Here is a 17,191-nt window from a genome sequence, read left to right on the forward strand (position 1 = left end):
AACTATGGATGAAAAAAAAACAAATATTCAGAAGAAGAGTGAGGAAACACACAAGGATGGGAGAAGCTGCAAAAGCAGGAAACAGAAATGCAGAACGTCAGAAGGGTTGACAAAGAGAACTGGAGAGGGAGGAAAAGACACAGAGAGTAAGATCGTGATGAATACCAGGACAGAAGACAATGCCTGGAAAGATGAGTTGGAGGACAATAAAGGAGGTGGAATGTGTCATGGACAGTAACTGGACAAAGGAGCCAGTAGGGGGGGACACAGTAAAAGAAACACCTGAGAAATATACAGACACAGAAAGAGAATGAACGGCAGAATAATCTGGAGAAGTTGGCACAGGAGAAGGAATGGGGGGGGGGGGGGGGGGACGCTATCAGGAAGAAGAGGAGGAACAGAGAGGCGCCGGAGAGAGAAGAGCAGAAAGAGAGGGAACTACAGCTTGAAATGGAAAAACATCAAGGCCCAGGCAGAGAGAACCAGAGGGAGACAGGCAAACAGAGAAGGAGCAAAAATCAGCTTGATAGAAAAAGGGAGATTGAGAGCGAGAAAGAGATTAACAAGCAGAACGAGATATGCCTACATAAACAGACTGATATGGAAAAACAGGACCTGGAGCAGTGAAAGACGCATATTCAGAAAAATGAGAACCCCATGAGTATGAGTGCCGAAACATAAATGAGAAAGAAGCCATCAATAATCTTGCTTGCATACTGTCTAATACTCACCAGAGACTAGACCCAGCAGAGGCTCTGTCTGTCACTGAAACAACGCCTACCTCTGATTACCCAGAACCCACGTGTGAGGCAGTAGTTCCCACGCAGGATGAGAATAACCAAGAAAACACGGACAACCCAAATATCTCATAATAGTATATATAAATATAGTAACATTAGAAAGAGACAACGCAGCCTTCAAGCCACCTGAGAGGGAGGATGAAGCCTCAGGTGAAAGACAAGTGCCCCAGGGCAGTGGGAAGCCCGCCCAGAGTGTGTGGAGGGGGTTTCTTGGATGGGTTCATGCGGAAGCAAAAAAAAAAACTACCTCTAGAAAAAGATTGGAGGAGGAGGGAAACAGACATGCAAGATATCCAACAGGTTTCACTCCGGCATTCATGGCTCATTGGTTTGCAGAGACATTTGAGATCACTAGAAAGAATCACGGTTGTTTTTTTTCACACCAATAACCTTACTTTGTTCATTAACGGTATTTCGAATTCCCAATATTCCGAGCAGAGTGATTGCAGAAAAAAAGGGAGGCACTATTGAAAGCAGAGGACAGACGGCAGACGGACGGAAGACTCCGGAAGACTCCGGGCAGAAGTGGAAGGCCAGAAGGGCTGAGAGAAAGGAGAAGGCTGGAAAGCTAGAAAAACTGGAGCAGAGGAGGTCAAAATCTCAAGAAAAACTGGAGCAGAGGAGGTCAAAATCTCAAGAAAAACTGGAGAAGAGGAGGTCAAAATCTCAAGAAAAACTGCAGAAATGAAAGGATTCAGGAGTTCCCCGACAGCATTATTTCCAAAAGACTAAAACGGTCTGTAAGAAGATGAGGCTTTCATGCTTGGACCCCTACAAACTCTCACAGACACAAATGCAGCTACAAGAGCATCAATATCGATTTAATATGAATATTTACAGATTTAATACAGTAATAATCCTTCATTAACTCTTCTTACCAACAAACTGGTAGAAAGAAATCCCATACAAAATGATATGGTCTTGTTCATTTATGACAATATGGTCTAAAAGCACAATCTGGAATCCGTCATCTAGACAATTACACAAACCTTCCCTTTGATAAATGGCAGATCAGAGCCTTTCAAGTCTTGAAATAAAAAAACCTAGCACAATACATTGTATTGTAGCACATTACAATATGGTTGGTATGGTATGGTACCTATTGGTGGAAGTCGGAAATGTCCAAAATCCCCACAAATACATGTCAATTCCAATTATACAGAGCTTTTTAAACCCCAAAAGACAACATCTTAGTTCATAGAATGATTTCATCACAAAACAACCATCTGCAATCAAAACAAACAACAAGGCATTCTGTTTCATTATGGTATAAAAAGCCACATCTTTCATAATCCACTCTCAGTGTATTGGTCCCAGTAAAGCACTCCATGAAGGGCCACTGTATCTCTAGGGCAACTAAAGATAAAGAGTGGTGTAGAGCAGGGCAAAACCATTAGTAAAGTGCAAGAACATTATTCACATCGCTTAAATCCTCATCATTATTCATATGAATGTTTGCCATACTCACTGTTATAATGACAACAAGGCAGTGGCCCAGTAATGTGTGTTTGCCATACTCACTGTTATGCAGTGGCCCTGTAATGTGTGTTTGCCATACTCACTGTTATAATTACAACAAGGCAGTGGCCCTGTAATGTGTGTTTGCCATACTCACTGTTATGATTAGAACAAGGCAGTGGCCCTGTAATGTGTGTTTGCCATAATCACTGTTAGGCAGTGGCCCAGTAATGTGTGTTTGCCATAATCACTGTTAGGCAGTGGCCCAGTAATGTGTGTTTGCCATACTCACTGTTATGATTAGAACAAGGCAGTGGCCCAGTAATGTGTGTTTGCCATAATCACTGTTATGATTACAACAAGGCAGTGGCCCAGTAATGTGTGTTTGCCATAATCACTGTTAGGCAGTGGCCCAGTAATGTGTGTTTGCCATAATCACTGTTAGGCAGTGGCCCAGTAATGTGTGTTTGCCATAATCACTGTTAGGCAGTGGCCCAGTAATGTGTGTTTGCCATACTCACTGTTAGGCAGTGGCCCTGTAATGTGTGTTTGCCATAAACACTGTTAGGCAGTGGCCCTGTAATGTGTGTTTGCCATACTCACTGTTAGGCAGTGGCCCAGTAATGTGTGTTTGCCATAAACACTGTTAGGCAGTGGCCCTGTAATGTGTGTTTGCCATAAACACTGTTAGGCAGTGGCCCTGTAATGTGTGTTTGCCATACTCACTGTTATGTATGAAACAGCAGTATTTTGTTCCAGTGATCCATACTGCGTTTTGGCCAACTCCATTTGGGGCTGGAAAATGCAATATTGTTTTTTGTTTTTTTTTTATCACAAAACACACAAATGACATCTAGAGTTGACTTTGAAGAACTTTACAGTCCCATCACCACAAAAATCCAAACCCTTTCATCCCCGAAAAATCACAGATGTTGTGCTTTGGATAGAAGACACTTGTGAAGTATTCCCAATATTCATCCCAAACAAACCGACAAAACATGCACCTAAAGTTCTGCCACCCAACTGCATTCCACAGACCAGCTGTTTTATTTCTCCATTCTTTCCTTTCTTTGGAGGACAGGATCACAATACGACCAAGCTGGTTTAGCGCTGAAAACCACCATACATTAAAGAGATAGGGTCTGTATATGTATCTTCTTCTCTTTCCGGTTTCTTCCCAGAATTGAAAGTTTTCATACTGATCACCAGCTAAGACCGTAGCAGCCATAGCCATGGGCAGTATAGTGAATCACCTGCTCAGTTTTTACAATTATGAGAGTAAAAGTGCTGATTCTCTAAAATGCATATAGAGCAAGGGTCACCAAAATGACTGAAGCTATGTTAAAAAAAAAAAAACTCTGAATCTCTGGAATGCATGTAGAGCAATCGTCATCGTCATGACTGCAGTCCCCCATAGTCACCCACTCCTACTGGTCCAAGGCTCCACCACCACTCACTCACTCCAGACTGTCAGAAAGAGAGAGAGAGAGGAGAGGAGAGGAGAGGAGAGGAGAGGAGAGGAGAGTGACAGCCAGCCAGCCTTCACACCTCCTCTTAGGGGAACTCTTCATCAGAAGCCTCATTCCCAGAGTCAAAGTTGCCGCCGTTTACCCTGATGTAGTGTCTATGCGAGGCACCGGGGCTCCCACAGGTGCACAGCCGCTCCGCAAACAGAGCCTCGATGTCCTCCAGCCGCTGGCCCTTGGTCTCGGGCAGGCAGCTGAAGATGAAGAGGAAGCCCAGCAGTGACAGCCCGGAGTAGAGGAAGAACGCACCTGAAAACAGCAGACACAGAATCCTTCAGCACTCACGACCAAGACATTACATTTACATTTAGTCATTTAGCAGACGCTTTTATCCAAAGCGACTTACATATGTGCGACTTACAATGTATACACATTTTACATTTACACTGATGGCACACTGCACATCAGGAGCAATTAGGGGGTTCAGTGTCTTGCTCAAGGACGCTTCGACAGGGAATCGAACTAGCAACCTTCTGATTACTAAACGACTTCTCTACCTATTGTACCACTGTCGCCCCCAGACATAACAGCAGAGGGCTACTTCTGCGAAACAACAGATACAACAAGGTACAACATTCTTTTTTTGAAATTCGATAGTATGCAATTAAACGGACTAAATAGATATGACTCTATAAGTGACTGGGATCATCCTGAATGGATTCATAGAATAGATAGGCAATCCTACCATAGTAGGTGAGGTACTCTGCCACGTGCAGGAAGGTCAGAGACACTAGGAGGTTGCAGGTCCAGTTGACACCGGCTGAGCAAGCATTTCCTGTACTCCTTGCCCACAGGGGATAGATCTCAGAGTTGATGGTCCAGGGCATCGGCCCCATGCCTAGGAGGGATCCACCACCACAGACAGACATTCATTTCGTCAATTTACATTTTACATTTAGCCGACGCTTTTATCCAAAGCGACTTACAAGGATGTGTACACATTTTACATCTACACTGATGGCACACTGCACATCAGGAGCAATTAGGGGTTCAGTGTCTTGCTCAAGGACGCGTCGACAGTGGGAATCGAACTAGCAACCTTCTGATTACGAAACGACTTCTCTACCTCCTGAACCACTGTCGCACCGTCAATGCAGATTGAGAACAACGGCACAGATTGAGAACAACAAACATGGCGCCTCCTATATATTGTGGGAGATCTTACCAGGGGCAAAGGAGGCCAAGTACAGAAGAAGTCCCAGCAGGACAATCCAAGAGTAGCGAGTGGGGCAATAATTATAAGCCCAGAACGTTCCAGAAGTTTCCTGAGAGCCATTGTTACATCTACAAATAAAACAATACAAAAAATAAATAAAAATCAAGCAAAACATCTATGGGTTCATGTAGACAACATGCTCCGACAAGGAGAGAGGGGGTCGTTCATGAGCAGATCAAACAGGCCTCTCCCAGTGACCCACCTGCCCCAAGCGGCCTCTGCGGTGCTCACTGGATTGACAGAGACACAAGACGTGTCAAACGAAGACGTGCCATTCTCACGGTAGCAGAAACCACACTCTGGATCAAGCATGCAGGGCTCACAGAATCTAGAAACAAACAGTTCAGGTTATTACCGTGTTGCCTATTTCACATTTCAAATGACACATTTAAAAAAAAAAAAAAAAACATACAATGGAATAGTTACAGTCTTCTAAATAAAATGTGAAGTTTTAACAAAAAAAAAAGGTGTTCTGTCCTAAGTGTGTAGCTGACTAGTGTGAGAGGCGAGTATGAGAAGTGGGATCGATCCCAGGCATTCCCACCTGTATTGCGTGCAGGAGGAGTTAAGAACCTGGCCGATGGGATGGGAACTGACCGGGGGTGAACTCTGGGCGGACAGTAGAAACCCAACAGCCAGCACAGCCAAACTGATGGCGGTACCTGATACACACACACATAAACCAAGAAAACTCCATATTTCACAACAGACGAATTTATATGAATAGAAAATCTTACCAACGGGGTAACCTGGGCTTACATTTACATTTACATTTAGTCATTTAGCAGATGCTTTTATCCAAAGCGACTTACATATGTGAGACTTACAAGGATGTATACACATTTTACATTTACACTGATGGCACACTGCACATCAGGAGCAATTAGGGGGTTCAGTGTCTTGCTCAAGGACGCTTCAACAGGGAATCGACTTCTCTACCTCCTGTACCACTGTCGCTTACCAACAATACTGCCCAGAGTCAACCTCCTGCGCCCCACCCTTTCCACAAGCCACACCCCCAACAGGGTAAAGACAAAGTTGGTGCCAGCAGTGCCTGCCGCGAGCCAGATGGCCATTTTATCATCACGCACACCGGCCATCTGCAGTATGGTGGCACTGTAATACCTGAGAAGAGATTAGAGACTGTGTTACTTTACTTGGGGCTCCCAGTGAGATATTACAAACCAGTAAAGTACTTACAAACCAGCAGCTACATAATCCCTTTCTTTACATATTAAAGGGGTTCTGCATAATAATTTGACCCAGGGTGGTAGTATACATGGAGAAACTCTTTGCCATTTAAAGACGTGGACAGTAGAATTTCATTTGTGTGAGAGAGGCGTGAGAAATAGAAACCAGGCAAATGGGGTAAAGTGTTGTAGCTTGCATCGTATGAATATGAATGAATGTTGGTGGTGGTCGGAGGGGCCGTTGGCGCTGATTGGCAGCCGCGCTTCTGTCAGTCTGCCCCAGGGCAGCTGTGGCTACTGAGGTAGCTTACCACCACCGGTATGACTGTGTATGAATGACTGCTGGACTCTGGACTCTGTAAAGCGACTTTGGGTATATAGAGAAGCGCTATATAAGATTGAATTGATTGATTGATTGATTGAAAGTGTGGGGCTGGAGATTGTGGGGCTGATATGATATATATCTGAGGGCAAACCCAAGTCAGACAGTGTATCATTGTGACTTCTATGAGACCAGATGGTGTATTCGGAGCGCTAAACACATTGTTTAGCCTACTATTGAGTTGACGATTCCCTTTGAAGATGCAACTGAGGGAGCTTTTTAAAAGGCTTTGGAAAGAGGCTACAGTATGTGGAACTTGTATCAGAAGGAGGGGGAATAAGGGTTGGCAAGCACACACGAGCCGTGGAGACAGGTGTTAGAGGCTTTGTAGCTCAATCAACCCCATTGCTTCTGTTGGATTTTGGGTTTTCAAGGACGGTCACTTAAAAGAGCTTTAAAAGGAGTTGTCTGAGGCTGCGGAAAGAACCAGCCAGTTATAATAATGGCTGAGGCTATCACAGATTACTTGGGCTCATTGGAAATAACCTGTATTCCCTGAAGAAGCCTGTTGTCACAAGGGGTTCTACGAGTTGGCATGCTGGCATACTGCTTTGACATACTGTACTTCTCAAGACATCCTGGATTCGGGTAAGGATGGTGTGGTGTTAGTTTAGTGCACCCCGGTATGTTGACATAGTCTAGGATGTTGGGGATGATGATTAATGATGACATTGAGAGGTGTGGCCACAGTGGGAAGTCCCCCAACCAATAACACCAATAAGGAATTGAACAGCTTCACCTGTGTGGAACTGAAAAGGGTAAGAAGCTTTGATCTCCAGTTTAACAACACTATGATAATGTATACAGTACCAGTCAAAAGTTTGGACACACCTTCTCATTTTTTGAGAAGTTTTTTTCTTTACTTTTATTATTTTCTACATCTACACGGTAGATAACACTTTTTTTGTTTAGTACATCATTCCATATGTGTTCTTTCGTAGTTTAAATGTCTTCAGTATTAATCTGCAATGTAGAAAATAATAAAAGTAAAGAAAACACTTCTCAAAAAAATGTAAGGTGTGTCCAAACTTTTGACTGGTACTGTACGTACATTCACACACAATATGAAAGGTTAAAACAGAAAGATCAGTCCTGATGACTAGAAGAAGGAGATCTTGGAATACTTACATAACGGTGTTGATTCCAGACAGCTGCTGGAACATCTGAAGGCCACAGCCAACAATCAGGGCCCGTCGCACTGGGGGGTTGCTCAGGATCCGGCAGAGCACTGGTCCACCTGCAGGGGAATAGTCAATATCATTCACCTACAAACTGGAAATCAAGTTCCTACCCTGGATAGAGGCTGGGACTGCATTGGTACCTACAGGTAATGGGATCTGTTTGACAGAGATCCAGTTCTTGTTCCATGAATGCAACATTAAACAAGGCAAACAAAATCAGTATCATGTCATATCAGTGACATCAGTGACACAAGTTGTGAAGAGAATGAAATGCTTCACGCTTGATGATATATATCTGAATGGTAATGGCTGTGTGACAATGTGATCGTCACTACACATGAGTATGTGCTCTGACTGCCATGCCATTGAGCCGGGCTCTTTGGCATTGTGGTCAGAGTGCATGTTTGGCACCCCGTAGACCTGGGTTTGAGTCCGGGTGGGGTGACTATGCTCTCCCTTCGCTACAGGCTGATACTTGATGATATATATGAATGGTAATGGCTGATACTTGCTCCTGTGTCTTCCATGTATGCCGATACTTTGTTTGAGATATTTTTTTTTTAAATGTCGACAAATTAGAGGGCTCTGACATGTAAGTTAAGCAAAAACTTAAAAAGGGCTGAAACAAACGGTGTAAAATGCACAGTAAAATAGGCTAACACTGTTTACCCACATCATCATCCGTATAAGTCCAGAAAACTTTTTCCTGTTTTTGACATTTAAAAAAAGCTTCAAGCTTATAGCCTCTATTAGCTGCATCTGTAGTATAAACATTTAGGTGGGTGAATCGTTTACCAAAGATCTTAATATTACTTTCTTCAATTCTTCATGAGCAGTAAATTCATTGTTTCATAGATATATGTATGTATTTGTTTGTTCACCTCCTCCAGAGCCCTCCTGTTCAATGCTGGTCTTAATGGCGTCATATTCCTCGTCCACATGCGCTGTGCCGCGGATCTTGCTGAGCACCTGCCATGCCTTCTGGGTCAGTCCTTTCTGGAGGAGCCAGCGCGGACTCTCAGGGAGGAAGAGGAAGCCTAGGAATTGCAGCACAGCAGGTACCACTGACAGACCCAACATGTACCTAAGACCAGCACGATGGCACAGATCACAGCAAGACCACTGCAGCACACTACATACTCTTTCAAGAAAGAGGATTATCTCAAGTTTCTGTCTAGAAAATGAATTAAAGATGGACCCTTCATTACTATTATCAGAGCAGACTAACTAGTGTGGAGTAACAGCAGTTTGATTCAGGGAAGTATGAATTGCCCAAATGTGGACTATGTTCAAATAGCAAAAAAAAGTAATCATACACAATCATCTTTCAGACTTTCTCTTGCGGGTCTAATTTTTCATTTTTTTTTTTCATACTATGACCAATCTGATACTGATCCCACCATCTCACATCCTTGTGTATAGTCAGTACCATCCTGTAAGAAATAAAAGGTTACGTGTGGGACATACCTCCAGCCGTCATGGTGCAGGTAGCTGAACGCTCCATCGACGATACTGGCAATAAACTGGCCACCAGTGATGAACAGGGTGTTGAGGGTAACTAGTTGTCCCCTGAGATGTGGTGGAGAGACTTCAGCAATATAAACAGGCACTGTCATAGAGGCGATACCTTTGAAAAGAGAGGGAGATCTTTAGCCTCATATAGATCCTGTGTACATAATATGTGCAGGAGTGATGCATGTTACTCAGGGAAGTTGTGCTTTGGTAACTGCATCTGGAACACACAGATCAACAGGGTCTACGTAATTATCATTCTATACATTTGATTCATTTTCTTTGTATGATATTACTGAAAAATATGATATCGTTATATTAGGCCTAAATCAGCCTGATGCATTATTTGTGTGACATTTTGAACAACTCAGCAGAAATAAGCCTACCTATACCGAGTCCAATTGTCAGCCTCCCAAGAAGTAGAACCTCTTTGTCCGGACATACACTTAACAGGATGCCACCTATAGTGAAAATAAAGCTTGCAAGCAAGATACAGACTCGTCGCCCGTACAGTCCATTTAGGTACCCGCCAGCCAGAGCAGACAGGGCCGCTGCACCCACTGTACTGGAGACCAGTAACTCCTGCCATAGCGTACTCAAGTTCATCTCTCTCTTGAGCAAGAGCATGGCCCCAGACACCACTCCGGTGTCATATCCGAACAGAAATCCACCAAGTGCGGAGAAGAATGCCAAGACGTAGACAAATGAATGAGTAGCATCCTTGGAGCCCTTGACAGTAACGGCAGAATCGGCAGAATCTGGGCCATTAACGCCTACATCAGCTGAAGCCCTGATAAGGCTTCGCTCGTCCTCTGTTTTCCCCTTTGTATCCATGGACTTGATCACCTAGTTTACAAAACATAGGAAGAACCCGTCAATCGGACAGCCTGTTTCTGGTGCAGACAACCAAGCACAGATAGGCCCACCTTTCAAAACGAATGAAAATACATGTAATCAAGGTTCAATCCCGGCATGCTGTAAAACACGCAATACAACGACTGGCATTTAATACAGATCTGGCTTTGGCTGTGGCTGTGGCTGATAAATGTGTGTCGTCTATTCCTGCTCTACAGCGAGACCAGAACTGTTTGTTTTCTTACGTCGTGAGGGGCGTGTCTACGTTACGGAAGTTAACAGTTAAAGAAGCAAACCAACGACTTTAAATAACATTTATTATTAGTTATTATTATCATAACAAACTAATAAACTGCACACATCTCATATGTTTTTTTCTTTCATTTTTAAATGATTCACCAGCCAGTTTTTTTTTGTTGTCATATCTCCATCATCCGCATACATTTTTAGCTGATCTGCAGGACATTAACCTATTTTAACTAATCACATTTTAACTAGGCTATAGGCAACGCATAGCATATAATTCGCTAACGGACGCTTAATAGGCTAGGCGTTCAATATTTTCGTGTAGGCTATAGATTGATTGTTTGGTTCGGGCTACAAGTAGGCTAGGATTTGACAACAGCGGACGATTGTCTGTAAAGGACAGTACTAAATCACAACCAATTTTGATTGGATTATGCACACCACAACAGAACCAAACCCTATCTTTCTGAAAGCAGACAATGTTGTTTCAAGACAATCTTACCTCCCGACGTTCCTAAACAGGAAGTTCCGAAGTTACAGGAGTCATATGATTCATCTGGCGATAGACTTGGGCACGCCTGTGGTCCACCAGAGAGCTGTGATTTTCAAACCGAAACCCCCCCAAAGCTCAGGGTAAAGACGCCAAACAGGAACTATGGCTTCATAAACTACAAAAAGGTTTAACCATAACTCTATGCTGTGTGTACATGTGGAGGGTAGCTGCGATAAAAAAGACGGTCATGTAGCGTTTTTATAAAAGTACTGTGGAATGTTCTCAACATCTGTCTGTACATTCTGTAACAATTTGGCATTGCTACAACAGTTTGGCATTGCTGCAACGTTGTTGCAAAGCCACGTAATTTTTATCTCAACGCAAGGATTTGTAGATGTATTCAAAGGCAAGATAGTACGAGTTCGACGAAGATGAACATGGTGGCTACGGAGGAGTTGGAGGAGCGACTCAAAAAGTTACTCGTGCGGCTAAGCAATCTACAGGAGGGAAAACAATTAGGTACGATGGTTCAGATCATGGAGGATCTACTCTCTCTGGCGAACACGGATGGTTGTGGTAAGACTTGGTTTTGTTTATTCATAAACTCAATTGTCAGAGGATTTGTGCTTTTCTTCTCCAAATGTAGCATTAGTTATTATTTCAGTCTACCGTTGAACTTATGCAAGAAGCATCGTGTAACCTTTGGGTTACAAGAGGCTAGGAGAAATATTCTATTTTTGGCAATGCTTTACATTTTTGAAATAGTTGAGCTATATGATCTATTTTTATATGATGAATTAATTTGTTTTCAGCAGCTGAACTCTTTGAAGACAAAGAGGCACACATGCCACTGCTGATTGCGCTGTCATCTTACACCAGCAGTAAGGGAGTACAGCAGGTAATCAGATCGGTCATCTTGCACTTTAAGCAGTTCTCTGTTAGAAACTGCGATGATCCATTCTTTGAGAGACTTGTCTTCTGGTTGTCTGGGTTACAGGTAGGCTGGTCACTGCTGTGCAGACTGGTAGAAATATGTCCCAAAACCTTGGAGAAGTTGGCCAGCCCTTTGGTTTCATTAAAAGAGTGGGATGTTTTGGGAGTTCACCAGTAAGTATGTGTACAGTGTATGTATGTGCGTGAGTGAGAGTGTGCAATGTTAGTTGGTTAGAGTGAGTAATTGCATAATGCATGCATCCATTATGTAAGCATCCATTTAATATTTAAATAGCTAAATGTAGCTATTTCGAAAATATTTGAAAAATGTGTGTGTGTGTGTGTGTGTGTGTGTGTGTGTGTGTGTGTGTGTGTGTGTGTGTGTGTGTGTGTGTCCGCGCGGACAGGCAGATCCTTAAGGTGCTAGCAATGCATATGACAGAGTGTGGGGTCGTTACGGTAACTTTGCAGGCCCTTGCACATCTCCTCAGATCACGTAAGCATCTTGTGGCCTTGAGACATCACTATAACTGTGCTGATAACTAACCAATCCAGAACAATTCACAGCACACTGTCTTCATATGTGAAATATATTAAATGTATTGTGTTGGATGTATCATATTTAGCCTATCAAAATATTGAATTATTGTGACCCTTTTTTTTTTATCTAAGCAACTGTTGGTGCAGTATTTGTAATGCCTTGTAAAAAGTTGCTTTTGCTGAAGTTATTTGCAAAACCACACGCTTCTACATTGTTGAGTGACATTGCAAAGATGGCTTGAAGCCTAGAGACATTCCATAGTAGTCCTTATGTAGGTCAGATTTTGGTCTAACCTAGAACATAATTAATCAACTTAAATCATTAGATGGACTAAACTCACAGGGTACACATACAGTTCCAGTATTACGTCAAGGAGAAGCACACACAGTGCAGCTATTCACTACAACATCCGAGCTCTAGACTGACCCTTAAGTGAAATACCACCCATACAATGAAAGAGTTTGAAGACCACCAACACTAGGCCACTGCATACTTCACCATTCTATTCCCCCTATGGCTGCATGGTAAACACATTCTAGCCTTTACCAGGATGGTAAAAACATGCTAGTGACGATTCTCTGTTTTGCCAGCTGACATAATGCTGCAGATTCTGGAGGAGGATGTGGATGTGTTTGACCTGATCGTGGAAGGAATGAAGTCTTTCCCAGGCAGTGAAGAGGTGCAATCGCAGGGCTGTCTGGCATTGCAAGTGCTTCTGGAGAGAGGTTTGTTTTGGCAGGCGTGCCCCTTACTAAAAATGTTACATTTACATTTAGTCATTTAGCAGACGCTTTTATCCAAAGCGACTTACAAGGATGTATACACATTTTACATCTACACTGATGGCACACTGCACATCAGGAGCAATTAGGGATTCAGTGTCTTGCTCAAGGACGCTTCGACAGGGAATCGAACTAGCAACCTTCTGATTACTATACGACTTCTCTACCTCCTGTACCACTGTCGCCCCTTTCAGCTTGTCCCAGCTTCAGACCGCTTCACTCTGTATTATCTCCACTTTATGCATAAATAATGTATTTGAAAAAAATCCAGTCAAAATATGCTTTGCATATATTAGTGATGTTCTGATTTCTCTCATATTCCCATTATGTAGTAAAGGATAGTGACCGGGAACTTCAGAGTTAAAATCCTACAATGTGCATTATAATGACACACACTTACCTGGCTGTGACTGAAGACACTTACCTGGCTGTGACTGAAGTGTGCAGTATAAGAGACACACTTACCTGGCTGTGACTGAAGACACTTACCTGGCTGTGACTGAAGTGTGCAGTATAAGAGACACACTTACCTGGCTGTGACTGAAGTGACGTGCATTATAAGAGACACACTTACCTGGCTGTGACTGACGACACTTACCTGGCTGTGACTGAAGTGACGTGTTCATTATAAGAGACACACTTACCTGGCTGTGTGACGTGTTCATTATAAGAGACACACTTACCTGGCTGTGACTGAAGTGATGTGCATTATAAGAGACACTTACCTGGCTGTGACTGAAGTGTTTGTGGAATGACTTCCTATTTTCCATCACATGCATAGTATCAGATGAGCACCTGGTGGACTTTGTGGACAGGCAGGATCACAGTGTGGTCTTGAGAGCGGCTCAGACGTTCCCGGACAACGAGGACCTGCTCCTGAACGCTTTAAGAGTGCTGCTGCCACTGGCTGGCCCATGTGAGTTAGTTACAAAAGCCCGTAGCACTGTTGTTGTCTACATCCATCTCCCTGTCCCTCCTGTTCTCATCCCCATCCCACCTCTTCTGTCTGTGTGTGTGTGTGTGTGTGTGTGTGTGTGTGTGTGTGTGCGTGTGTGTGTGTCTGCTGCAGCCAGCAATGTGGAGATCCTCATGTCCAAAAAGGAGAGATGCTACTCCCTCATCAGTCACACCATGCTCTCATTTCCATGCTCAGAAGCCTTGCAGGAGGTCGGATGCTGCCTGCTTCAGAAGTTCACCTCAGGTGGGCTCTCCCTCTACTGACATGACAGGTCACTAGGGCTCTTCGACGGGTCCTTACCTGCAGAAAGGTCACACACGTGTGTGTGGGACTTTGAATTTACATTTACATTTACATTTAGTCATTTAGCAGACGCTTTTGTCCAACGCGACGTACAAGGGAGAGAACAGTCAAGCTAAGAGCAATAAAAAAAAACATGGTGTAACAATAAATACTACAATCTGAAGTCTAGTTTCACTTAACAGCTGTCAGGTTGGTTTGGTAAGAGTTTGGTAAATGAAGTTGGGGTGATTCCAATTGCTGTGTTGTGAATTCACAGAGAGTTACTACAACATACTGGTGCTGAATGGAGTCCACGGAGTCGCAGTGAAAGCGTGCCTCGCTTACCCAGAAAATGCCACCTTACAAGCATCAGCCCTAACCTGTCTGGCTTCCCTTAGTGAGTGCCCCTCCAGAAACACACAGACATGACACTCGCCGCTCACCCACACACACACATGCAGACATACAAACATACACACAAACATTTCAAATTAACACTCAAAATAGCATTAGCAGTTTCGTAGACATCAGTATGTAATCTGCAATAATGTGTAAACTCATGCAAATCCTAGTTCAGTTGCAGTACATCTGTTGGCCACTAAATAAATCAATAAATCCCATTCTGATTCTGATTCTGATTCTGCTTTCTCCAGCTAAAACTATTGTGCTGAACAAAGCGCTGGAGAATGAGAGGAGTGAGGATGAGGAGGAGCCCGCGGGGGAGAGGAGTCAGGTGAAGGGGGTAGAAGAAGGAGGCCTGTGCTGGATGGAGGCGAGCTGCACAGCTCTGGAGCTTCACACGGCTGACGCTGCTGTACAGGTCAGCTACAGTGTTGGCTCACTCTTTCTCCTGCTTCTGCTCTCAGATACAAGCTCCCGCTGGAACCCGTTAGGAATCATGTAGTCTTGTGTCGCCAGATGGATATTAATGTTAACATATACAGTATATTAATGATATTAATGTTAACATATACAGTATGTCTGCAGCCAGATGGATATTAATGTTAACATATACAGTATGTCTGCAGCCAGATGGATATTAATGTTAACATATACAGTATATTAATGATATTAATGTCAACATATACAGTATATTAATGTTATTAATGTCAACCTATACAGTATATTAATGATATTAATGTTAACATATACAGTATGTCTGCAGCCAGATGGATATTAATGTTAACATATACAGTATGTCTGCAGACAGATGGATATTAATGTTAACATATACAGTATATTAATGATATTAATGTCAACATATACAGTATATTAATGTTATTAATGTCAACCTATACAGTATATTAATGATATTAATGTTAACATATACAGTATGTCTGCAGCCAGATGGATATTAATGTTAACATATACAGTATGTCTGCAGCCAGATGGATATTAATGTTAACATATACAGTATATTAATGATATTAATGTTAACATATACAGTATATTAATGATATTAATGTTAACATATACAGTTTATTAATGATATTAATGTCAACATATACAGTATATTAATGATATTAATGTCAACATATACAGTATGTCTGCAGCCAGATGGATATTAATGTCAACATATACAGTATGTCTCCAGACAACTGTGGCCAAATGTAGACTGAATGTGGGTGTGAACAATTAGAGCACTTTGGCATTTGAAATTCCTGAACCATTCCAAATGTCTCTTGAAGGCACGCAACTGACAAGTGTTCAGCTAAATGTGCAGGGACATGCGGATGTTATTGACAAGTGTTCAGCTAAATGTGCAGGGACATGCGGATGTTATTGACAAGTGTTCAGCTAAATGTGCAGGGACATGAGGATGTTATTGGTAGGTCAGAGAAAACGCCTGTAGGCATGGCCTGGTGGAATTTTTTTGCGATTTTCATCCACAACAACTTTTGTGACATGGTGCTGAAATCACGTCTGTCACCGTAAGAGGAAGCATTTTGATTTGATGCTCAAAACAATGACATTGCAGTTTTTAATGGTTATTCACATCTGCTGTAAAACTGATAGCCAAAGTGGCTCATCTGAGATCAGTGAGTGCCAGTTGTTGTGCTTGTCAGTTCTAACTTGCTTTAGAAGTGTTCATATCTAATTTACAGTAGCATACAGAAAAATCTCTTTTTAATCTTCTTTTTAGTTCAAAACAAAATGTATTCTTAATTACACATGATCTGTACATTAAACAAAGACTTTGAAGGAAGACTCAATTGCAGTAGAGATGCGTAAGAGAGAAAGGATTCATTTCCAGCAAACTATCTGTGTTTCTGAGGCTAACAAGCTAACTATCTGTGTTTGAGGCTCAGGCTAACTATCTGTGTTTGAGGCTAACAGGCTAACTATCTGTGTTTCTGAGGCTAACAGGCTAACTATCTGTGTTTCTGAGGCTAACAGGCTAACTATCTGTGATTCTGAGGCTAACAGGCTAACTATCTGTGTTTCTGAGGCTAACAGACTAACTATCTGTGTTTCTGAGGCTAACAGGCTAACTATCTGTGTTTCTGATGCTAACAGGCTAACTATCTGTGTTTCTGAGGCTAACAGGCTAACTATCTGTGATTCTGAAGCTAACAGGCTAACTATCTGTGTTTCTGAAGCTAACTGGCTAACTATCTGTGTTTCTGAAGCTAACAGGCTAACTATCTGTGTTTCTGAGGCTAACAGGCTAACTATCTGTGTTTCTGAGGCTAACAGGCTAACTATCTGTGTTTCTGAGGCTAACTATCTGTGTTTCTGAAGCTAACAGGCTAACTATCTGTGATTCTGAAGCTAACAGGCTAACTATCTGTGTTTCTGAGGCTAACAGGCTAACTATCTGTGATTCTGAAGCTAA

General features: G+C 42.6%; 2 protein-coding genes across 5 annotated transcripts in view; one reads left to right on the top strand and one right to left on the bottom strand.

Moving 5' to 3' along the window:
- Positions 1-1,600: 1,600 nt before the first annotated feature.
- slc2a13b (solute carrier family 2 member 13b) lies at positions 1,601-10,993 on the bottom strand. Of its 4 annotated transcripts, none has more exons than XM_042707457.1 (12): positions 10,869-10,993; positions 9,652-10,111; positions 9,221-9,380; positions 8,635-8,837; positions 7,701-7,809; positions 5,962-6,125; positions 5,545-5,662; positions 5,203-5,328; positions 4,950-5,068; positions 4,470-4,622; positions 3,870-4,033; positions 1,601-3,053 (listed from the first exon to the last, which is right to left on the bottom strand). In XM_042707457.1, the coding sequence occupies exons 2-12, from the start codon at positions 10,097-10,099 to the stop codon at positions 2,946-2,948; spliced, it is 1,872 nt and encodes a 623-aa protein (XP_042563391.1). In that variant the 5' UTR covers positions 10,100-10,111; positions 10,869-10,993; the 3' UTR covers positions 1,601-2,945. The 4 variants fall into 4 exon arrangements, with proteins under 4 accessions (XP_042563391.1, XP_042563392.1, XP_042563393.1 ...); XM_042707458.1 differs by lacking the exon at positions 10,869-10,993 and having other exon boundaries at positions 1,601-2,156; positions 2,985-3,053; positions 9,652-10,294; XM_042707459.1 differs by lacking the exon at positions 10,869-10,993 and having other exon boundaries at positions 1,601-2,156; positions 2,985-3,053; positions 3,807-4,033; positions 9,652-10,294.
- lrrk2 (leucine-rich repeat kinase 2) overlaps positions 10,858-17,191 on the top strand; it is a 39,361-nt gene continuing 33,027 nt past the window's right edge. Inside the window, exons 1-9 of the mRNA XM_031561731.2 lie at positions 10,858-11,435; positions 11,675-11,757; positions 11,857-11,966; positions 12,200-12,288; positions 12,924-13,058; positions 13,897-14,031; positions 14,185-14,316; positions 14,633-14,770; positions 14,928-15,175. Coding sequence (XP_031417591.1) covers positions 11,291-11,435; positions 11,675-11,757; positions 11,857-11,966; positions 12,200-12,288; positions 12,924-13,058; positions 13,897-14,031; positions 14,185-14,316; positions 14,633-14,770; positions 14,928-15,175 — 1,215 coding nt within the window. The 5' untranslated portion in view covers positions 10,858-11,290. The remainder of the gene's footprint in view (positions 11,436-11,674; positions 11,758-11,856; positions 11,967-12,199; positions 12,289-12,923; positions 13,059-13,896; positions 14,032-14,184; positions 14,317-14,632; positions 14,771-14,927; positions 15,176-17,191) is intronic.

The sequence above is a fragment of the Clupea harengus genome, chromosome 3, assembly GCF_900700415.2.
Source record: "Clupea harengus chromosome 3, Ch_v2.0.2, whole genome shotgun sequence".
NCBI lineage: Eukaryota > Metazoa > Chordata > Actinopteri > Clupeiformes > Clupeidae > Clupea > Clupea harengus.